The sequence below is a fragment of the Erithacus rubecula genome (assembly GCF_903797595.1).
Source record: "Erithacus rubecula genome assembly, chromosome: 19".
NCBI classification, from domain to species: Eukaryota; Metazoa; Chordata; class Aves; order Passeriformes; family Muscicapidae; genus Erithacus; species Erithacus rubecula.
In genome coordinates this window covers 10,276,896-10,299,944 of record NC_136671.1, presented here as the reverse complement: position 1 = coordinate 10,299,944, position 23,049 = coordinate 10,276,896, and the positions used below count along the sequence as shown (strand labels likewise).

Genomic DNA, 23,049 nt, shown 5'->3' with positions numbered 1-23,049 from the left:
CGCGTGCTGAGGTGAGGTGAGGGCCCCGGCGCTGGGCGGGGCGCCAGCTCGGTCCCGCCCCCTCGCCTCCGCCCCTCCACCCGGCGCGCGTGCGCGGCGCCAGCGCGCGGCCGCCCCCCATTGGCTCCCCGCCCCGCCTCATTTGCATGTTGCGGGACAATAACAGCGGGCGGTTCCCGGCAGCCCCCGCGGCGCCGGCCCCGCCGCCTCCCGGCCGCAATTAGCGCAATTAACGCAATTAACGTTCTCACACCGGGCACAGCGCGGCTGCGCCTAACCCACATACTTGCCCTCCACGCCCCGCGTGTCTCGCGTGCTCCGAATAACTCGCGGGGACTCGCTGGCCGCCGGTGCTTCGTGCCTGCTGAGGACGGTTATGTGAGTCACGCCGCGCAAAAATGTTCTGGTTTTTTGGGTTTTTTTTGGTTTTTTTTTCCCCTCAAGGATGACTCGCCCTGTTCTCCCCAGCTCGGTGCTGCCGGGGACAGAGCCAGCTCAGCGCCGCCAAATCCATAGTTAATCCTTTTTGATTAAGGAACGTGAAGTGCCAAACAAAAGCCTCACGAGAAGGGTGTGTTGTGCAGTCGTCATTCAAAGCCCATAAAAACCACGTTAATTGTAGCTGAGAGTGACACAAAGCTCTCATCTGGACAACTTCAACAGCAACGACTTTAAAGCATCAATGCTGCAGAGACCCACAATATTCAAAAATACCCAATTCCTCATTTTCTGCAGCTCGGTTTTCCGTGCTGCTCGTGGGTGTGCAAAAAATGGCTTTGTCCCCTTGGAAATTCCCAGCAGGTTGCTCTGCAAATTCATTTTAATTCCTCTGGGTACACGCACGAGAGGCTGCTGCCGCCCACATAACCCGGGACACGTAAATAACAAACAATAGCGGTGTAAATACAGCAGAGGCAGGTGTGAAACCTGCCCCCCGAGCTGCTGCAGTGAAAGGAGAGCTCTGTGCCACAAGCCACCGACAAGGCTGCTGAAGCACCCTCCTTAAAATCCGGGAGGCATTTTGCTCCCTCTGTACCTTCACAGAGACAATATTGCCCCCCCTTACACTGCTAAAGGCTTAAGCAATGCGTGAGAATTATCCAGCTAAAGCTGAAATTGCATCCAAACTTATTAAAAAATTAATCCTCTGTCGGAACAGAGAGAAGGAGAATGAACACGAGGAGGAACCCAGGCCCAGGGTGGTGGATTAGGGAATGGCTGCACAGCTGAATGTGCCAATGTGCTGCAGATAAGGGAGTGCTGCTGGCAGGGTGTGAGAGCAGACAAACAAGGTAGCTCATCTCAGTGCCTCACACCCTCCTTTATCAGCAAAAGGAAGCACATATTTGCAGAGCTTCCCCCACAGAATAATTTTTTACCCTTCCCTGAGTCTCGTTCTTCCTCCTCCTTGCCCAGGTCCTGTCTGGTTCAAGTCCAGCCTGGCCTAACCCCTTGTTCTGTGCTGCTGCCTGCAGTGCCCTGAGGCAGCTCAGGCTGGTGCAAGGTGACCTGTCCTGCATTACCTGGCTGTGCTGCTCAGTCTGTGATCCTCCCCAGCTAAAGCTGAGTTCTCCATGCCTTGGTGCCGAGTTTTCCAGGGCTGGAAGGGCTCTCTCTGTGCCACTTTGCCCAGCAGCTATGGCTCAAGTGCTGAGGAACATGGTGAGCTCAGGGCTGATGAACTCAATTGGCAGAGCACAGCTCTGTGCTTCCAAGCCAAGGCACACGGTGAGCTCTTCGCACTCCTCTGTCCTTGAAAGTCTCTGTAAAAGCCTCCCTGAGGAAATGGTGGAGTCACAATCCCCTGAAGTGTTCAAAAAAACAAGATCTGGCACCTTGTGACACAGTTTAGCAAGCATGGGAGTATTTGGTCAAAGGCTGGGCTTGATCTTGAAAGTCTTTTCCAGTCTTAATGATCCCATGATTCTACCCCAGGTTACCCACCCAAGTCTGTCCAGACAGCCAGATCTCATCATTGACATGGTAATTAGTAACCTTTGATGAACTCTGTCACTCTTGCATGAGGACACTGTGCCCAGATGAAAAACTGCTCCTGGTTTTCATTCAGAGGTTGTCTGGTTCCTGTGAGACAAAAACCCAACTCTTTTCCATAAAATACTTCAGAACTGGTTTTCTCCACTGTTCAGTGTCAGTCTGGATAGCTCTCCCTGTAAATGCCTCCCAGCTCATGCCCTGCTGCCTTACTCAGTGTTATTCTTGTACCCTGAGACTCAATATCCTGCCAAGTGATATTTGTTTAAAATTCCCCAATGCACAAATTTGGCACAAAAACTGGAGCAAAGGGCATCCCCCTGGTTACTGCAGCTGGGTGGAATCTTCCCACCTCAAAGTCCAAGATCTATTTGCATCAGCTCACTTAAGCTGCAAAAACAGAATGAACTCTTCTTGCTAGGCTTGCTCAGAGCAATCAATGCACAGGGGAGTGCAAAGCACAAGTGCTGCACAAACTCATCAACTGCTGAAGGCACAAGCAGGTTTCCAGCTTGTTTCAAAACTGATTCACTCCCAGCTGACGTCAATCCTCCCTCCCAAGTATCTTAGCCCTGAGATTGGAGTGTGATAAATTCTACCTGTAATGCCATCTGCTGTACAGACTGCCCTGGATCCTCACTATTTATTTAAGGGCTAATCTTAAATGCAGTTTATTTCAGCCCTGGATTGACTTTGATTGGACTCTTAATTCCAAATGTCTGTCCACTTGGACTTTTAAAGTGATCTGTCATAGGGGAAACCTGATGTTGGCCCTGAAAAGATCAAAGTTCAAGACAGCACAGTTGGATTAAAAAGATTAATGTGAGAAGGACAATATGGGATTTCCCACATGAGGAGTCAAAAGAAGATGCAGAGTCAGAAGATCATCAACAGGAATGACAGAATGGTTTGGAAGGGAACTCAAAGATCATCTCACTCCACCCCCTTCCACTACCCCAGGCTGCTCCAACCTGGCCTTAGACACTTCCAGGGATGTGGCAGTCACAGCTTCCAAAATGCTTAAATGATATCAGAATCTTGCTGCTTAAACTCTAATTGAAACAGTAATAGAGTAAATCCCTGAACATGTTTTTTAATAAACAGGAATCTACTGTATCTCAGATTGCTTGAATTTTCATTTTATAGGATCTCCCACACAAGGATCACAGTGCCCTTTTTAAATATTAATGAACTCATGTTGACAGGATAAATGAAAATCTCTCTGATGGAGAACAAGCATTATGTATTGATGTCCTGATCTTATCCTACACACTTGGATTTGCTCTTTAGAACCTTTTTCAGCAGTCCAATACCAGGGTGGGTTTTGTGGTGGGGGTTTTTCAAATGCTTTTTCTTAGATGTATTTTCTTTTCCTAGTATTGGAAATTGGTTTAGGTGAACTGTTGCTGTGAGTGAAGCCCTATAAAAAAAAAAAGAAAAGATCACAAGAAAACCAGATTAATTCCATCCTACTTTGCTTTTGAACAGTTGCCCACTTCTATTCCATTTCAATGGTAGATGCAGTAAGAATTAATACCTCTTTATTCATCCAGCTCCTGCCCACATTCATCCAGGATGCAATCTGTGCTTTCAGCTTTGGTTTTCCTCTTGGAGTCTGGTCCCCTGTGCACCATCAGCTTTGCCAAGCAATTCTGGATGCAAAAAGAATGTATTAAATTATGTTTTCCCCTGTGGAATATCATCAGCCCTTTTTAACTGATTTTAAAGGCATCAGAAACATGTAAAATAACAAGTAGGGGTGTTTTAATATTAATTATTTCATGACACTGCAGTGAAACAAGAACACAGATCACAACCAGTGATGATCAATAAACCGAGCTCCTTTCTTCAAAAGGAGAAACTTTAATACTTTAAAAATTAATTTAAGGAAGAATTACCAAAAAAACTAGTTGCAAAAGCACATGAAATATAGTACTTTATATCTCGTAAAGGGCCATTCCCCAATTTTTATTTTTTTTTTAGGTGTTGCCTTCCAAGGATCTCAACACCTGAAACCCCTCCCGTGGCTCTGAGGGGGCACCGACCCCTCCGCACCGCCGGGCTGGGCTGCTCCTGAGGGCGCTATGTGGCACAAAAAGCAGCGTGGCACCACCACGACGGCCATATCCAGGCAGAACCCTGCGCCTGGCCTCTCCCCGCGGTGAGGGAGCCCGAGGACGGCTGAACGAGCCCCTCATGACGGGGCGCACCGCCGCCCCTCGCCCGCCATCTTCCCGCGCCGCGCCCCTTCCCCTCCGCCCGCCAAGTCTCGCGAGAGCGCCATCGCATTCCCGTCATGCCCCGCGCGCCCTGGCAACGCGCCGTTGCTAAGGGCGGCCGCCATGGCGGCGCCGCCGGGCCTCAGGGCTTTCTTCGTTCTCGTCCTCATCCTCCTCCTCCTTCCGCCGCCGCCGCCGCTCCGGGCAGAAGAGCCGGCAGCGGAGCCCGCAGACACGCGTGATGCCGCACGGGTCCGCAGCGCGCCGGCCCCGCTCACGGACGGTGGGTGCCCTCCGGGCGCTGCGGGGCACCGGCTGAGGGGAGCTCCGCTCGCGGCCTCCATCGGGAATTCCATCCTTGGCCTCCCCTTCCCCTTGCGGTCAGCCGGGATTGGCACAACCGCCATTGGCTACACTTATATCCCTGCTCAGCTGAGCTTTCCACGGGTTATTTACCAAATAAACCCACCCCGGTGCTACCTCCTTAGGGAAAAGAGACTTAAATCCCAAATCTCACAGGCATAACCTTGCAATCTAATCGTCCATGTTTAAACTTCTCTTGTTTACAGAGTGAGCTGAGGATCCAGGGCTAAGCTCAGCCAACAGAACAGTCAGAACTTCAGAGATTCCAGGAAATACCTGGATACTGTTCAGGTCGTCAGAGAGCATCCAGGAAAACAGGCAGCAGTCAAAGTGAAATAAAATAATTAGCTATGAAAATATTCTTTGAATGTCTTTCTTATAAAACACTGACCTTAATTTCCCTCATTCTGTGCTGTTTTTAAATCTATTATAGAACAGCAACTGTCATAAACAGTTCAGTGGTGCAATATCTGTTCTTTGAATTTATAAACTTGAAAATCTCAGAGAGTTTCAAGAAGCTGCTAAGTGTTTATCTTATTGAGCCAGTTTACAGAACTATTAGCAATTCCTCTATGATTACAATATTTCACAGTATCTAAAAACTGAGAGAAAAAACAGTTTCAAAGAAGTCAATTATGGTTGTGTTGGGACATTGGGAAATGTTTTCTTGGACCCTGAAACATCTTTGACAATACTTGTCAACATCTCTCTGCTCTTTCAAAACGTTTTAATTTTCTTCCCAAAAAGCTGAAACAAGCAGATAAACACACCTTTTTTTTGCCTCTGCAGGGCTCCAAAATCCCTATTGAATTGGGGTTTTGTTTCTCAGGGAACAGATTTCAGCATGTCTTGGTTTTGTCCACATGTTCCAAGTAGATTTGCTCAGCAGCAGAAATCTTTTAAAAATGACTTCAAGAAAATGTGAATTTGAAGAAGAATTTGAAGAAGACTTTCGACCACTGTCAAAAGCAGGGCGAGGTGCAAAGCAGAAGTGTTTGGGGCATGCAGTGAAGTGCCGAGTCCCTGCTGCAGTTCTCATTTCAGTCTCTGGTGCAGTTGCCAGGCTGTGCGTGTGTGACCTGCTGGTGGCACAGTGTGATGTCAACTGCTGCTGTGACCCTGACTGCAGTGCTGAGGACTTCAGCCTCTTCACCACCTGCTCGGTGCCTGTGGTCACGTGAGTGCAGAAACCACCAGAAACTACAAATTCCTTCTTCATCCCCTGCCTGCCTTTCTCAGGGCTCTGTCCTCTGATCAATTCCTGTCCCTCCCTGCTGCCATCCTCATCCTCCTTTCACCATTCTCTGCACTCTGGCCCCAGCCAGGCAGAGCAGCAAATCCACCTCCCCCTCATTCCATCTTTGCTCCTGCTCCTTGGTTTGCTCCTGTTTCACTGTGCTCTCTGTGGGCATTTAAGTGATGATGCTTTTTTGGGAGGGAAGAGTGATGCATCTTTAGATTTTCATCAGTGCAATGTTTGGAAGTTAAGAAAACTGATAGCACAGGACCAATCTGGCCACTCCTGTAGATCACCAGTTTTTATCAGTAAATTTATCAGTAACCTCTTTGATTACATTTATGGTATCAGCTCTACACTTAATCAACTTGTTGAAATAATGTGAGCATTTTTCTGACCCTAATTTTACAACCTGCTCCCCCAGTGCCACTTCACAAACACTAAAATGTAACATTACACCAAGAAAGCAAAGCCAAGATTTGTTTCTTTGTTATCTAGTTTATCTGAAAACACCTTCTCTCAATTCCATCTCAAAGAGGGGTTAAGAAAGCTCACTTCAAAATCATAATGTGCAAAAAATCTCTGGGTGACTTCTCAGAACAATAAGTGCAGCTTTTCAACCCACCTTCTGTATAAATTATGCCAATCTGAGCACTGGGGTTTATTCTTGGTGCATTGAAATTTGAATTAGCAGTCGTGCCAGACTGTGGTTTCTTATTGTTCTGGCACACAAAGACTCCTGCTCCCCATTTGTAGATATTTATATAGATCAGAAAGGTCTAATCAACACCCTCCTGAGTGACACTTTAATTACCTTGAACGACTGTGCTGCCTTTGTCAACTGGAAATGCCTCAAATGAAATTGTGTTTCTTAGCCCAAATTCTTTTGTGCAAAAGGTTTATTTTGCATGAAAAGCCAGGGGATTTGCAGATGTGGTGGGTCTCATTATTTACATCAGTTTATTTGCATATTTGTGTTGTTTTGGCTGATGCCAAGGCAGAGGCTGCGAGGTCTCTGAAACAGCAGCAGAAGGGTTTGATTTATGATGGAATCCTATTAACAAATGACTCACCTCATGGAAGATCTTAACTCCAGCCTTCAACATTTCTGTAAGTCCTTTCACTTTCTGCAGGGCCTGTCCTCAGCTGCTCCATCCTGCTGAACAGCACTTTCACAGGGATCAGCAGCATGTGGGACACACCAGTGCTCCCAGACTCTCAACTGGGTTATTTCACCTCCTGTTCCTCACTCTGCCATTTCTTTCACTTGCATCTCAAGTAGGATTTTTTTCTCATTCCCTGCTCAAAATGAATATTATTCTAATATCCACCAAACTGATCTGTTTTCCTGCTCTGACATCCCTAAGCTGTGTGTGTCCTGCATTTTGGGGTCTCAGCCATCTGGATCCCACCCACTTTGGCATTTTTTTTCTCATATTGTCACTGGTTTACACTCCCCCAGTCTGTTTCTTACCTTCCTTCATATTGCTGCCCAGTTTCTTCTGCTGAATAAAACATATGGGAGAATTCTCTATTATTTATTATTAAGCACAAAGTATAAAACAATAGGAATCTTCTAAAAATGCATGACTGTTCTACAAATTGTGTTAAACTCAGTAATTTCATGGGTTTTTTTTATTTTTCTAGTACTGCCTCAGTAGATGAACTTTAAAATCTGGTCAACTTCTAGTGGATCATTTATTTGTTTTTTATTATTTGCAGAGGTGACAGCCAGCTGTGTAATCAGAAAGCTGCTGTGTATTCTCTTGATGTTGAAGCAAATCCACCAGAAAGGATATTTAAATTAATTGACCAAGTCAATCCCAGTATTTTCTGCATTCATGCTACAAACTGTAAGTAGAGTTGTAGGCAATATTAAGCATTGTGGTGTTGTTTATTGTAAGGTACCAGAAAAAGGCTAAATTTAAATTATTTTTATTTTATTAAACCTCTCAGGAAACTGCTAATTCTGTCTGCTCACAGTCCTTATGTTGTGATGCTTTCACTTGTGAAAACATGGAATTAAACATCTGGTACTCTTGGTCTTCTCTTTCAAAAAAACCCCAAATAGTTTGGGGCTATTTTTTGTAAATAATTTAGCATCCTAAATAAACCATGTTCAAAGTTCTCTCATTGTTACTAAATATTATTTCTGTATCTTTTTTTTTTTTTCCCTTAAATTATCTCCTTTAAATATTTTGACAGATAAACAAGCCCTCTATCTCAAATCCCCTGAAATTCCAACTGCAGAAAATTTTGATCAGTTGCTTGAAAAATTTGGAGGTGCTTCTTTCAGGGCTGAGCCTGAAATTTGGGATTTGGATACAGATGCTCCAAATCCCCCTGAGGCAAATGAAACTTCCAGATATGAGGTAAATGATCTCTGATTCATTAGGAGGTAAATTATATTTGATGCAATTAGTATTAGATTATTCCAGAAAGAATAAATCATCATTGTTTGCATCTGCTTTTAAATAATGCAGTTCTGCTGGAAGAAGCAAAATTTATACTGGTCTTTAAATAGAAATGTAAAAAGTATAAAGTTAATATTTTGTGTTTAGTTACTTAAAAAGTGAACTAGATTTTTAAGATCTTTGACAAATAAGTCACTTTTTTTTTAGCTATTTTCAACATAAAGCTGTAGCAGTGGCTGAAGAATTGCTGCACTAAGCAGTATTGAGAGATCCTGTGGAAATAAGCTTTTATTCATGTTGAAGTTAATTAAATAAAACAATGTTGTTAATAAAAATGCTCTGAAATTTTCCATGGGCTGAAACAGAGCTGTATACCTGACTGTGATTTTTATTTTAGTTTGGGGTTCCTGTGCAGACAGAGGATTCATTTCTAAGGCTGCCAAGTCCTGTTGTCACTTCTTGGTGCTCTGATGCAAATCCTGCAGGTTGGAAAATGCACTTGAATCCAAATTTTTTTTGCTTTCTACTATTCTGCTCTGGCTTGAGATTAATCAATCAGAAATCTGGCACATTTGCCATGGAGAATTCAGCTAAAGGTTCATAAGCAGATGATTTTCAAATCACTCCTGTTTCTCTGTTTTGTTTGGGTTTTTTAAAGCATAGAATGGAAATTGTGTTGCATGTCTATTAAACATTCAAAGTGAGATATGTAAATCCCTGAGAATCTTGTTAAAGGGTTGTTTATCCAACAATAAAAGGTCCTGCTTGGCATAATTGGTTTAATCAAACAGCACAAGGGTGACACCCTGAGGGAGGAGAGGTTTGCACCAAGCCAGCCCTGCCTGGGCAGATTTTGGCAGTTTCCCTTTGCCCAGAGCTTCCTCTCACCACTCAGACTTGGAGGCTGAGCTCTGCTTTTTAACTTTTCACACAATTTCCTCAAAATCTGCAGAGGTGGAGGTGAAAAAAGAAAAAGCCACAAACAAACTCACACCTGCCTTTCCCAAACCCCACTGTCATCATTAAATGTGGTCTCAAGTCATGGTGGTGATTATAGGTCTGAAGTCTTTTGTGGGAAAAAAAAAATCTTATAAGAGATTCAAAAATTAAGTAATTTTCACAGAGCTTTTTCTACTTGTTAAGAAGTGTCATTTTTTTCTCATAGCATTTTTAAGGAATATAAAAAGTTTCATTCTTCAAAGCTCACATAAAACCTTATCTGCAACAGAAATGACACTTACTTTCAATTTTGCTTGTAGCTAATTTCTTGTATTGTTTTTCACTTGTGGTTTTCATAATTGCTCTTTCATTTCCTCCAGTAATACTTGGTGACTTTTTTTTTTCCCAGGGTTTTTAGTAAACCAAGCCACAAAATGCATTAGATCAGTAAGTGTGGAAAAATGTGACAGCATTCAAGCACTTAGCATGTTGTTTTATATCAACTCCAGCATTTTGGCAGTAAGTATGATTTGAAACAGTCATATGGCTGAAATATTCATCTTTTATATCTTTTTGCATCTGCAGAATGAAGTAACTTCTGTTTACTGAGGGATATGGTGTTTTATTTGGATTTTTAAATTGTGGGTTGGGAAGAAACAGTAGACTTTCTTTTAAAAGAAATGTCTCCCTATACAGCAGACTTTTATACAGAAAGCCTTTGGGAATGTTTTTACTTCAAACTTTGGTTCCAGAAGCATTTGTTGTACTCTGCTTAGCCAAATATAAATAATATAGTCAAAGATAAAGTAAAAAAATAATAGTTTTGAAGAGCCAAGGTCATGCCACTGAGCTGGTGCAGTTTCACATTTCTGTGCATGTTCAGACTTTTCCAAGAAGCCCATTTACCAGAACACATCATTCTAAGAAATCTGAGTTTTAAAGAGTTGGTAAAACTTTGTACTGAAAGAAGAACCTGTCAGGTTTGATCCTTTGCATCTGCCCTTTCCTCCAAGCCTCAGTTTTTGGAAGTGAGGGCTGGCACAGACTTCTTTGTGCTCCCAAAGAACATGACTGAGAGCAAGTTTCTTTGGATCCTGCCTGCTAAAATCCAGTCTGGGGTTATTTTTCAAAGCTTTGCCTGCTTTTTCATCCCTTTCTGGTCTGGGGATTATGTCTTCTCTGTAAACAAATCCCCTGTAAGGATATTTGTGAAGACAAAAGAAATTACTCATGAAAAAATGAAACTCAAGTACATCATACCTTAACCTAATGGCTTCTTCTAGAAGCTGAAGGCTGTAAAGAAACAGCAACCTTTTCACTATTAAAATTATTTTAATTTATGTAACTATTTAAATTAATTTAACTAGCAGTGAGTAACTGTTTAAAGACCCCTTCCAGGCTGCTCTCAGATTCAAAGCTCCCAAAGGCAAGGAAAGCTCACTAAGCAGTTCACACCCTCATAGGTGGGATCATTCTGCTCCTTCAGGACCTCATTGAAATCAGCCAAGGATTGCTCCCAAATGTTGGATCTTGATCCTCCTGCTGTGGAAGAAATGGAGAAAACACTGCCTCAGAAGGGCTTTGAGTAGCTGCATGTCCTCCCAAAATTAGTTCTTATTGGCTGCAGGAACAAAAAAGAGCAAGAGTGGCTCAGGCCAGGCTCCAGCAGCTGAGTGGGTTTGACTTTAATGATAAATTCCCTTTCCTGACTGGAAAAGTCCATAACCCCTTATCCCTGTGCTGCTTGCCAAGGCAGTGGCTGAGCTTGGGAGAGGTCAGAGTTCTGCCCAGAGCATGGTGGATGTCAGCAAGGATCAGATGAGGAACTGGAGAGGGCTGAGAAGCTGCTGCAGATGCTCTGTGGGAAGGTCCCCTTCAGCTGGAGGTGGGATGTGACAACAGAAAAATGATGGCACTGGGGCCAGGGTGGTCACAGGGCAGAGCAGGAGCCCTCCCAGTGCCAGCAGGTGGAGCTGCTGGCAAAAGAAACACAAACCAGTAACAGGGAGCCTTACTGGGAGCACTGGGACAGCAGATCCTACAGAAAGCCCCTTCCCCACCCTCCCTGCCAGGATGGGCAGCTGGAGTGAGAGCAAACTTTTGGGAATTGTTGCAGATAATCTCTGCTCTGGCCTGACCAGCAGATCCAAGGAGTACTGGGGATTCCTGGAATCTCCAGGAATCTCCAGTGGGGAGTGTTCCTGCCTTTCCTGCCTCCATTTCAGGGGAAAGCTGTGGCTGCAGTACAGTCTGCCAGTGACCTCCAGAGCCATCATCCATCACCCAGCCATGGATAAACAGAACTTTAGGAGTGGTGCTCACTCCTATCCCAGTCAGAAATAGCATTGTTCCCTGAAGGATGAGTCTAATCTTTACAGGGACTTTTATTCATCCAGCTCATTCTGATGGCTGAGCTGTACCTTGGGATGATAAATGTGTGACAAACTGTACCTGCATCACTTTCAGGTCTCCAGCTCCCAGGAATGTGTTCCCTGCTGGGACAGATAAGTCACTGCTCTCAGTGTCCCATCATCACTCTGCAGAATTGCTTCATGATCAGAGTCCAATCCTTGGTAGCTTCCCAAAGATGTGGCTCAAACATTGATTGGAAAGTCAGGGAAGTAAAACCTTTGAGAAAATGGTGCTGCATGGGAGCATTTTCCAGACTGATTGATGACCCTACTCTGACATTTTTGCCTTTCCATGAAATATTTTTGTGGGAATTTTTCAGTGGGGCAACATATATCCATGTGCTGTATAACAAGAGATATTTGCTTCTGTTTTATAGGTTTAGAGACCATGAAAAAAAAAGCTCTTCATTTATTTGGGAAGAGCAGCCTGGCAGGTTTCCTAAACTGGTGGTCTTTGAGTAATTCAAAGAGTCAGAAGAAGGAGGGGATTGGATTGTGTCAGTTCTTATCACACTTCTTGGACACTGGTTTATATCCAAATAACTCCCTAACATAAAAGTTATTGTTATGAGAAAGAGTTAAATAGACAAAGCCTTACCTGCTTTACTTGACTGCTACTTGCTATAGTTCAGACCTTTGCTACTGCTTTAATTTGTCTTTTTATTCTCCCTCAGGTGCCCAAATCAAGTCAGATGGTAAGTATCCTTCTAAATTAGTTGAAAAAGCTGTGGGCAAAATTCTTATTAAGTTACAGTCAGTAGGAATTTTTCACTGATTGATCAAATCTTTGCATGAAAAAAAATTACATCATTTGCTATCAGTAATGATACTTAGCAACTCCAAGATAAAATGCTGCTTGCAAACATTCAAGCCTGATACATTCACCTCACATAAAACTCCCTCTTTTCAAGAAAATCTCTTTATTTGTTTAAACCCAGCCCCTTTGGTTGAGCTTCAGCAGCACTTGTAACACAGCAGTTGTTCAGAGAATTGCTGTGTGCTGTTGCTGTGGAACAGAACCTGGAAAGGTCACACACATAATAACCCAGAAAGAGCCAAAATTAATTACACCCAGTGTTCAGAGCTGACATGAGTCTGTTTTTTCAGGTGAATATTACTGTGCAGTCCATAGTTGTGCAGTCTCTGAATGGAATGAGGAGTTTACTGAGCAGCAGTGATGTCCTGAGGCTGCCAATGGTTTTGGATGATCTGTGCATCAATGCAGTTCTTGGGGTAGGTCTGGCAACCTTTTCCTCCTCAGAGCTGATGAAAAGCATCTATGCAGCAAATCACTTCTGATTCCCAAACTGCAGAGCTGTCAGGAAGGCCTTGCAGTTTCCAAATATTGTGACATCTCCAAAATGTATGTCATGGGAGAAGCACTGATTTTGGATAAAAGGGAATGTTTTGCAACACAGCAATAACTCTATGCAATATAACATTGAGCCAGGCTGAAATCCTGGTGTTAATTCTGTGTCTGTGACAAAACAGACAATGAGTTTGGAATTTACTTTATGCTTGGGTGAAGATGACTTCAGGTGCACTAATGACAGAGAAAGGAATAGATGCTGCACATCATCTTTTAATTTTAAAGTAGATGAACATTGTGTCTGTGCTCAGGTTTATCAAGAAGTCAGCCTGTAGAGGATATAATCCATCCCCACCCTGGAGCTGAGTTTCTTAAGCAAAGAACAAAGAAAACACCTGCATGGTTTAATTTTTTTTTCTAGTTTCTCTTATGTATTTGTTCAAATTAATATCTAAAATGTTTAATTTTCAGGTGAATTATCACATTACCCACACAGACACTGGAGAAATAATAGAAGCAGCTGCTGCTTTTGTCTTGGGGGCAATTAGCAAAGAAGCACTTTCAATAGAACAGAGCTTTGAAATCAGCTTCACTCAGGTAACTGTGGAGATGTCATGGGTGACTTGCTGAAAGACATTTAATTACAAAACTTATTAAACTTGAATCAGAACAATTGTTAGCAGCAAGGTAAAGCAGAACTTGCCCTGGATACCCAGATGAGGCAGCATTTCAGAGCTGGGCAGTAAAGGCCTCCAAAATCTGTCACATTCACAAGCCCCAGCTTGTGAGTGTAACAGAGAAAGCAAAGCCTTATAGTCTTGCCCTCATCATTCAAGGCACATCATAATCCTATAATAAATGAAATATTTCTGTGTTTTCCAACCACTTCAGTACAGGAAAAAACCTAATACTCTCTGTTTGCATTGCAGGAAAATACACAGCCAGTTCCTCTCAGTGGCAATCCTGGTTATGTTGTAGGGCTGCCTGTCAGAGCAGGATTCCAGCCTCAAGGATATCCTTCCCCTGCTGCATTTCTGTTTGCTGCACTTGCTCTGGTCCATCCTCACAAACCCTTTCTAGCATGGACATCTATGAAATACATCTGTTCTCCACCAAAAATAAAAATGTGCTTTTCTGGCTGTGTTTTAGGAGGGAATGAGTCAGTCCTGACTGCAATCTCCTGGGACTATGTAGTGAGGTACATTTAGCCCTTCATTGCACACCCTGGTGCTTTTTCACACTCTGAAAGAAATCTTGAGCCATTATAGCATTTGCAGCTATATTTTAAGGATGTGATTAAGAATTCTTTTTTTGTCCTGATATCCACCAAGCATTTAATTTCCCTTAACTGTGTGTTACATCTGGCATCATTCAGAGTAGTAACAAACACAGCCAACTCACCATTCTGCAGAGCACATCCACCCAGGACTGCCTGGCAGCACAGGGAGCCAGAGCCCCAGTATTATTTGGTTATAACATGATATCAGGCTGTAAGTTACGGTAAGAAATTTTTTTTTTATTTTAATTTGATGTTTTTAACCCTCTGACAACCTTTTCCCTTAGGCTCTGTTAAGGTCCTGAGCCATTTATACAGCTGGAAGAGTATTGAGAATGGAGTATTTAATTATAAAAAATGTCATTTAATTAACAATGGTCTTTCTCTTGGAAAGATTGTGTACATTAGCAAGTGTAGCCAGAAGGCTTGAACAGAGCAGAGAGCAAGGAGGAATGATGACTGTGCCAAACCCATGGATTTTGCTGTAACTCCCTTTTTTTTTGTTTTGTTTTGTTTTATGGAAGAATTACAGCAGCTATGAAATGCCAGCCTTTGGCTCAGACCCTCCTTGATGTGCTGAAGGGCCAGAGCTTCCCTGAGTATGTGGCCTCCTTTGGGAATTCTCAAGCCCAGGATGTGCTCGACTGGGTGCCAATAACTCAGCTCCACATCTCAGAACAGGTGAAAGTGAAACCACCCCTGCACCCTCATGAGATCTGTGCTGCAGCATCAGCTCAGCTTCACACCCTAAAAATGCAGGAACCAACTGCAGGAGAAAATGGGGCTGGGAATACAGAAATAAACTGGAATATCCACAGAGGAGGGTTTCACTCTTGCTGTACAAGTTAGGTTTAATCAATGCAGGCACTTCAGCTATGGATCAGGGCAACATTTTGGGTACAAAATGAGTTATTTAAACACAGGTTAGAATGTTGCTCTTCTAAAGATGGAGCACCAGAGGTGACAGAAGGAAGGAACAGAATCAGTGTTTCCCTTCTTACTCCAGGTCAGGGTAAGAGAGACAGAAGCACAAGAGTGTGGATGGTTTCTTGCATGCCTCTGCAACTAAAGAGTGAATGGTTTCTGTAATCAAAAGTGTGATAATTCAAGAAGAAATGCGTAAAAATATTTAAGATTGTAGCCTTCAAAATTCTGCCCTGGCAGAGTTGAGGATTTTGTCCTGCCCAGCAAAAGTGCAGAGTCCAGCTGCTTTGGTAACATGCTTAGTGAGCTTTCTGAGGACATTCTACCCTTTTAATTATATGAATAATTAATTACTGTGATGATTTCTGCATAAGGCAGACAATGAGTAGATTTCTCAAACTTTGCAGAGCCCATGCCAAATACCAGTGTCACTGGGAATAGAAGTGAAGTGGACTAAATATGGATCCCTGGTTAATCCCCAAGCCAGGATAGTGAATGTTACAGCCACAATCACTACCAGCACACTGAAGCAGGTATGTAATTAAATTACAGGATTTAAAATAAAACAAGAGGCTTGTTTTCCTTGGCTATCAGCTGTGTGACAGTGACCCAGATAATCTCATTATCTAAAGGCAGCACTTCACATTAGAATGTATTTACACCCAGCAGTTCTCTTCCAGCTCAAACACAACTGTGGGCTCCTTGCCAAAACACACTCCAATAAAAATCTATACATCATTTATGGAAAAAAACATGGAACTATATAAAAAAAAAAAACAAAAACAAACTACCTTTTAACAAGTATAACCCAGACCAAATAAAACAATTGTACAAATAGAAAACTGAAGCTAAGCCCTGTTTGTATTTTCATTGCAGCTTCCCTCAGGAAGGGAAAGGATTATTCCTATAACAAGTTCTGTGGTTTTCACTGACATTTCTGCACCTGCAGAGCCAAGCTACAAAGCTTGGCCCACCATTAACATCAAGCTGCCCTTTGACTTTTTCTATCCCTTTGTCTAAGGTAAGTGTGCATAAAAAAAAAAAAAAAGCCATATTTCTGCTTTATCTTATTTTTAGTCCATTGTTCATCCTGTGACTGTGATGGGCCATCACTTTTTTCTAAGTTGTAGACACTGGGCTAAAATTGGCCAAGAGAGGAAGGGTGAGACCTTGTGAGGTTTCTCAGAAGGTTTAGGGTGAAGAAAACCCCGTGAAGTGGAAAGTTCCCAATTATAACTCTGCAGAGAGGACAAAGGTTGCAGTTTGAACTTGCTGGTGGCCCAGTGACAGCCACCATCCCTCCACCAGGTGGGATCCAGCCCCAGCCTGCCCAGCAGAGACAGGAGGGAAAGGGAAGAGCACAGGGACACAAAGGGAAAGCAGGTTCATTATCCCAGAGCTAAATTGCTAATTAAACTCATCATGTGCTATTAGATAAGGCCTCTGCTTTATCTCCTTGCATAGATGAATAAGACACATATTTCTGGCTTATTTTTCCCACACTACTAATTAATTACCTTTTTAAAAAAATATCTGAACAGTTGAGTTGTGCTTTCAGTGACCCCTACAGCTGAGTGGGGCTGAAATCTGTTGGAGACACCTGCTGCACTCACCATCTCTCAGAATTCCCACTTAAACCTCACTCTTGAGCTCTCAAACAGCCTCTCCACAGGGACACTCTAGTACCTGAAAAAATTCAAACACCAGCCTGGCCTTTTAGAATTTGCTTTTTCATGGCTTTTCTGGAATCTGATTGTTCCCAGCAGTGCACTCACCTACATCTGTTCTTACATATTACAGTTCTTTTAATACATGGATTTATGAGCTGTGGAAACCATGAAATTTGCAGCCCCATGGGCTGTGAAGGAACACTGAAAAGGGAAGAAGAGATGAGGGAATTCAGAACTGGGATCTGCTGCTGGAACAAGGCATTGTTTGATGTAAGATGGCACATGTTTGCCTCTATTTTGGGGCTGATTTCTTTGTCAGGGAAAGGAGTGGTGTGTTGGTGTTTCTGAAATGAATGTTATATAAATAACAAAGTGGCACAAGCAGCAACAGAAATGAGGAAACTACCAACAGTATGAAAAGAATGGCTGGCAAAGAGATGTATTGATGATGAACAGGCAGCTGGTGGAGAAGAAATTACCTTTTCAGCCTGGGTTCTTATCATTTATACTGCAAGTTTGTTGCAAACAAAGAATGGTACTTTTCTGGATGTATAGCTTGTAAAGATATGTCTTTATTTAAATTATTTTGCAGTTTTGACTGTACAACTGTACAAGAAAGGAAAAAAATACTGTTTACAGGGACTGTGTGTGATTAATTTTCCAGTAGAACTATTTTTGCCACCCTAAGATCTGATCAAAACGGGGTCAAATAGAAAATTGTTTATAGAAAACAATACAAGAGGAAGCAAAGAGAGAGAAAAACCTTTCAGGTCAAGCTGGCAAATTCCAATACAGCAATCTCCAAGAAGAATTCCCACCTTGGAAAACTGGTCTCTTATTTTTGCTGGCTGAAGAGTCCATGCTGTTTCAATATGTTATTCAGCCTCTCGATTTCTTGCTCCTGTAAGAGACAAAATTCAAATCATTAACAGCCTGCAAGAAGCTTCCCAGGTTCCCACAGATCCTCCCACTGCTAGAATGTATCTCCTGCTGCAGGAAAACAGCTCAACCTGGCCAAAAGAAGTAGGACAAGGGTAGGGACATCATTCCTTAGAGGAGGAGCAGCCCAGGGTGGCACGGGCAGGGCAGCCCAGCTCACCCCACATTTTCCAATGAGGAAACCAAGCCAGCAGTGCCAACCTTGCACAAGGATCCCCATTAGCTAAACCCAAATTAAAAGTTGTTTTTTTTTTTACCTTCTCCAAACAGCTGTGCTCCAGTTGTTCCACCCTTGTGGCAAGTTTCAGGTTTGCTTGCTTTAACTTGGACACTTGTTGCTCCGAGCGGGTCTTCACCGATAAAATGATTCCTGTGGAACAATTCCCAGTGGGTTTGCTTTACATTGTAAAACAGCCACGAGCAGGAGCTCACAGCACACAGGCTCTGTGCTCAAGGAGTTAAACATGTTCCTCTCCAGCTCAGTTCTGTCATCTTCAACCACCCTTCCCAAGTGCTTTATTAATGAGGAAGAGTTTTAAATCAGCCACCGGGGGGATTTGGATATAGATACTCTGCTGGGGAGAGGCAGCCCAGCCTTGGAGCTGAATTAATAACTCTGACTGTCACTCAAATCCTGAGTCTGAATTTGCTCCTTTGCCAGAGCCCTGGGGTGTAGCTGAGGCAGCTTTGCTGTGTTTTAGCAGTTTTAGGTGTGACAGCAGAGCAAGGCCTGGGCCACAGGGCTCCTCCACCCCCTGGCTGATCACTCTGGCATGGCAGAGCAGGAGCTGGCTCATCCCAAAGGAGCAGGACCTGGCACATCCTCAGGGCTTTGGCTTCACCTTGCACAGCTGCAGAGGGAGCAGGCAGTGTCTCCACATGGCAGAGGTGACACTTCTCTATAAGCACTGTTAGGTGGTTCCATATCAACTCGGCCCCCACACTGAAGGAATTTTGTTCCCACAAAAATAAAACAAAGCAGCTTTGATGAGAGCGTGAAGAACATCATGTTCTCCCTCCTGACACAGCTGCTCTGGATCATGGCTGATTCCAGTGCTCCAGGCACCAGTTTGGGCTCTGGGGGTTCAGCTCTCCAGGACAAGGCAGAGCTGCTGCTCATTTGCATTGATAACATCGACAGGAACCGTGCCCAGGCACTGACACCCAACACCCCAGCTGGGGCAGATTCCTTCATCCCTTTTTGCTGCTAGCAGGTGGACATTGCATAAAGCTTGGCAGGGAGCCTGGAGCACCCAAGGATGAGGGGATTTACTTGTAAATGCAGCCCTGGATTTCTGCTGTAAAGTGAAGCACCCGTGGCTCTCACAGCCACATACAAATCCAGTTTCTCTCTGACTTTCACTGTGAACTAAGGAAAGCCACAAGCTGCTCTCACATCTCTCTTCTTTCTGGCTGCACCTTCTCCCCATTGAAAGGGGCTGAGGGCAATGGGCACAGCCCCAGCACTCCCTCCCTCTGATCCCAGCTGTGTCAAATACAGAGCACCCACAAAAGTGAGAACATAGGCACAGGACAGAGCTTGAGCTGAGGTTTCATGCAGGAATTTGAGGTCATCTCATTGCTATATTTTTTTGAATCCCAAAATTCCTTCTTGAGGAAGGAAGAAAATGTTTGCAGCTACGGTTGTTTCAGATATGTCTGAATTTACATCTATTTTCAACAATTTACAGTTACAACAGTGAAATCACTAAAGCCTGAATTGGGGACATTTTCTATTTTTCTTTTTATGGTAAACCCTTTGAATTCAAGCAAGAAAGACCTGTAGTAAGACCAGGACATTCCCTGCAGCATCCCTGGAGGGGATGATGGAGTCACAGCAGAACAGAGCATTAAAACCTACTCTGCCTTAGCAGCAAATTCAGGAAGACAGGGCTCCCCTGCCAAAAGGATCCTACAATGGAAATTCAGAACATGAGCCAGCCCTCTCCAGGGGAAGGGTGCAGGAACAGATTATGGGCTTTTTGGGGAGAATGTGCCAGGTTGCCCTGCACCTGAGGCATCACACCAACACAAGCAGCAGATTGTTGCTACTCCAAAAGAAATTGCAGCCTGATTAAAACCACACAGGTGGAACTCTGAGTTTGCTGAGACAACAGACCCCTGGGGTTGGGTTTGAGAAAGGAACAAAGCCCAGGTAACTCAGGGAAGTTTGGCAAATGCAGGCCTGCCCTGCACCCACCGTTGATGATCCGGGCCACCCTCCAGAGGCGCAGGAGGATCAGGAGCCCCACGGCCTCAAACTCGTGCTCCCGGAAGATGAGGACGATGTCGAGGATGAAGGACACGATGACAACGATCCCGTCCAGCACCTCGAACTTGTGCTGGAAGAACTCCCGGCGGTAGACAAAGACTTTAAACCCCACCTCAACCAGGAAGATGGTTAAAATGGACAGGGAGAGGTAGTGGAAAACCTGGGGAAAGAGCACAAGTTTAAGGCAGGAAGCCCCAGAGAGTGCACACAGGGGCAGGCTGGAAAGCTCTGCTGCTCGAGGACACCTCTGGTTTGGCTCTACAAGGAGAAGGGCTGAGGGCTTCCTTCCATGACCACCAGTCCAGGTCCTGCCTTGCCCAGCCTGTCCAGGGGTGTTTGAGCCACCAAAGGGAGGGAACTGCTGTTTGTGTTGACACTTCCCCACTTTTTACCTTTGGGGTAATATTATATTTGTCCGGAATGATGATTTTCAAATCCATAAGCAATTCCCCAAGAACCAACAAGGCATCCAGGATCACCAAGCAGACAACCCCAATCTGTTGGAGAAGAAGAACCAACATGAATCCCGTCCCAGCACAGACAGAGGAGCAAGAGGAGCCAATGTAGCCCTTCAGCTAAACACACCCTGATTTGGCTGGTTGTGTTTTATGGAGCTTTCCATTGCTCCCATTGCTGCTGCCCTGAACGTTGGGTTATTCCACATGAACCACCTGGCTCCCCACCAGACCCCACTTGGTGTGGGGGGCTCGGGGAGCTGGAGGACAGCACGTGCCATTGCCATGGTGATTGTGCACTGGGGCTTGTCTCCTCAGGAGACATCTGCACCTGCAGTGGGGTTGTTCTGTTCCAGCAGGACAGCTCAGCTCAGAAGCAGCTGCTGCTCTTTGCACCGTGGGAGCCCAGAACCTCAGTGCTCCCCCTGAGCTCCCTCCCACAGCGACTCTGTGTCACAGATTCCCTGGGCCTGGGTTTGTTCTGCCTCACCTGAAACCTGTGAGAGCTGAAGAGCTTTTTCATCATGTACTGGAAGGAGATGTGTCTCCTGGGGGGCTCCAGCTTGATCTCTCCATCTGGTTGCTTCTCCCCAGCCTCGTCCTCCTCCTCCCATTTCCGATAGTCGTTGTTCCATTGCACGGGGTCATCGCCCACCACCGTGAAGTGCTTCAGGTACCTGGACATGGCTCTGGATCAAGCTGGCATCACCCTGCCAACAACTGAGGGACAAGAGCAGAGTGTCACCTCCTCCTTTGGGGCTGACCTAGGACGCCAAAATTTTCCTTTTTCCACCCAGTAATGGTGACAAGAGCGTGACATTCCGACACAGCTGGCTGGGCCCTGCTGACGGGAAATTGCTTCATGGTGATACCACTGGTTTTGCATCACCTCCCCCGGCACCACACGGAGCCCCTGCTGCCTTCCCCGTTCTGTTTGCACCCTGCTGTGCTGCTCTACAGCACTGAACTTCCTCACAAGGTATTTCCAAACTTCTCCAAACAAAGCATTGATTACAGGAGCAAAAACTCCAGCCCTTATCTGGCACCTCGTGATGGAGGTGGGGGCAGCTGCCCTTGTGTTTCTAACACTCATCCAGGGATGCTGTTGGTCAAGCTGACCCCAAGCATCCTCACCCATCCACACTGCCAAGATGAGGAGCAGCCATAATTTCCCTCCATTAACACCAATGACACCCTGTTATCTCAGCCTTGGCAGGCAAATTAAGCAGGTGATGCCCACATTCCAAGCCGGCAGGTGGGTGACATTGTCCTCCCCATCTCCTCCTGGCCAGAGCTGACCTCACCCTCGGGCGTCCCGGCTTCAGCCCATCCCTGCAGGTACCCAGCGAGGGGCAGGACCACCAAACCAAACTCTTGATTAAGGTCATGAAATGAAAAAAACCCACATGAGTTAAAAACTCCGAGTTCGCTGGAGGAGCAAGACCCGGAGGCCTTCAAATGGGCTGCGTGACTGCCCGCAGGAGGGACTCTCGTGTTCTTACCACAGCCCCGCCAGCATCCCTTCCTCTTTGGGCAGCCCTGCGTGGCTGTCTGGCCCACAAACCCCCCGAGATCCGCTCCTGCCGCCAGCACATCCCCGACCTGCTCTGTGCGCACCCGTTCTTGCCCTGAACCCCCCGGGGAGCTCAGCATCCCTCTCGGGGTCCCTTGGCCCGCTCACCCCGGTGGGCTCCGCTCGCAGCTCCGTCACCTGCCGGGAGGAGGGAGCTGCTCCCACGGTGCCGGCACTGGGCAGCACCTTCGTTCTCCGCCACGGGCACCGAGCGGAGCCCGCGGGAGCAGCCGCGGGCACAGAGCCCCGTGCCCGGTGCAGGACGCCTCGGGGCCCGGAGCTGCCGGGGGATGGAGCACCCAGACCCCCCGGGCTCTCCAACCTCCCCCGTCCCCAGCATCGAGCGGAGCGGCCACGGCGACGCCCAGAGCAGGACGGAGCCCGGGCCCGCGGCGGGACCCCGAGGGGAAGAACGTGGCAGCCCCGGGAGGGTCCCGCTGTAATTCCCCCAGCCCGGCCCGCACCCACCGAACTGAACCGAACCGAGCCCCGGGATCCCCCCGGCCGCCCCCGCTCTCCCCGCTCCCCGGTACCGTGCGCGTCCCGGCTGCGCCCGCCGCCTCCCGCCGCCGCGGGAGCCTCCCCCGGCCCGGCTCCGCCTCCCCCGGCCGGGGGCGGCCCCGCCGCTCCTCCCCACCGCGCCCCGGGAAACTTCAGCGGGTCCCCGAGCCAGGCCCCTTCCATCCCCGACATTTCCCGTTTCCGCAGCCTTTCTTCTCCAGGCTGCCCGCGGTTCGTCCCTCCACGGGAGCTGCTGGGACAGGGCACGCCGGATGGAGTTTAAACTTTTTTTTTTTTCATTGTTTTTAAACTTTTTTCCCCATCACCCGAAACAATGAGCAGAGATCCAGGAGAGTCGCGAACTTGTGACTCAGCCGACCCCAGAGAGCTGCTGAGCTCGGACACAGATTGGTCCATGAAGTCGGTGGAGGTGCAGGATCAATGTGGGCTGTAAAATCCAGGAATTGGGCCTGGATTAATCTGCCTCCATTTACAGGCTCGTGTTTTGTCAGAGGCCTCTTCTTGTTTAGGATTCCCCTCTATCTCTCAAACACG

At 45.8% G+C, this 23,049-nt stretch overlaps 2 protein-coding genes across 4 annotated transcripts; one reads left to right on the top strand and one right to left on the bottom strand.

The window, feature by feature from the left end:
- Positions 1-4,282: 4,282 nt before the first annotated feature.
- Positions 4,283-17,396, top strand: TCTN1 (tectonic family member 1). The gene is made up of 15 exons (XM_079322718.1): positions 4,283-4,494; positions 5,631-5,751; positions 7,534-7,664; positions 8,017-8,183; positions 8,623-8,710; positions 9,574-9,683; positions 12,250-12,270; positions 12,683-12,808; positions 13,356-13,481; positions 13,814-13,898; positions 14,246-14,384; positions 14,685-14,841; positions 15,492-15,617; positions 15,961-16,105; positions 16,885-17,396. The coding sequence occupies exons 1-14, from the start codon at positions 4,335-4,337 to the stop codon at positions 16,102-16,104; spliced, it is 1,701 nt and encodes a 566-aa protein (XP_079178844.1). The 5' UTR covers positions 4,283-4,334; the 3' UTR covers position 16,105; positions 16,885-17,396.
- On the bottom strand, positions 17,307-22,609 carry HVCN1 (hydrogen voltage gated channel 1). Of its 3 annotated transcripts, none has more exons than XM_079322724.1 (6): positions 22,527-22,609; positions 20,911-21,140; positions 20,358-20,462; positions 19,894-20,125; positions 17,951-18,063; positions 17,307-17,655 (listed from the first exon to the last, which is right to left on the bottom strand). In XM_079322724.1, exons 2-6 carry the CDS (start codon positions 21,103-21,105, stop codon positions 17,590-17,592), a joined length of 711 nt encoding a protein of 236 aa, XP_079178850.1. In that variant the 5' UTR covers positions 21,106-21,140; positions 22,527-22,609; the 3' UTR covers positions 17,307-17,589. The 3 variants fall into 3 exon arrangements, with proteins under 3 accessions (XP_079178850.1, XP_079178849.1, XP_079178851.1); XM_079322723.1 differs by having other exon boundaries at positions 22,467-22,584; XM_079322725.1 differs by lacking the exon at positions 22,527-22,609 and adding an exon at positions 22,462-22,487.
- Between the last annotated feature and the right edge of the window lie 440 nt (positions 22,610-23,049).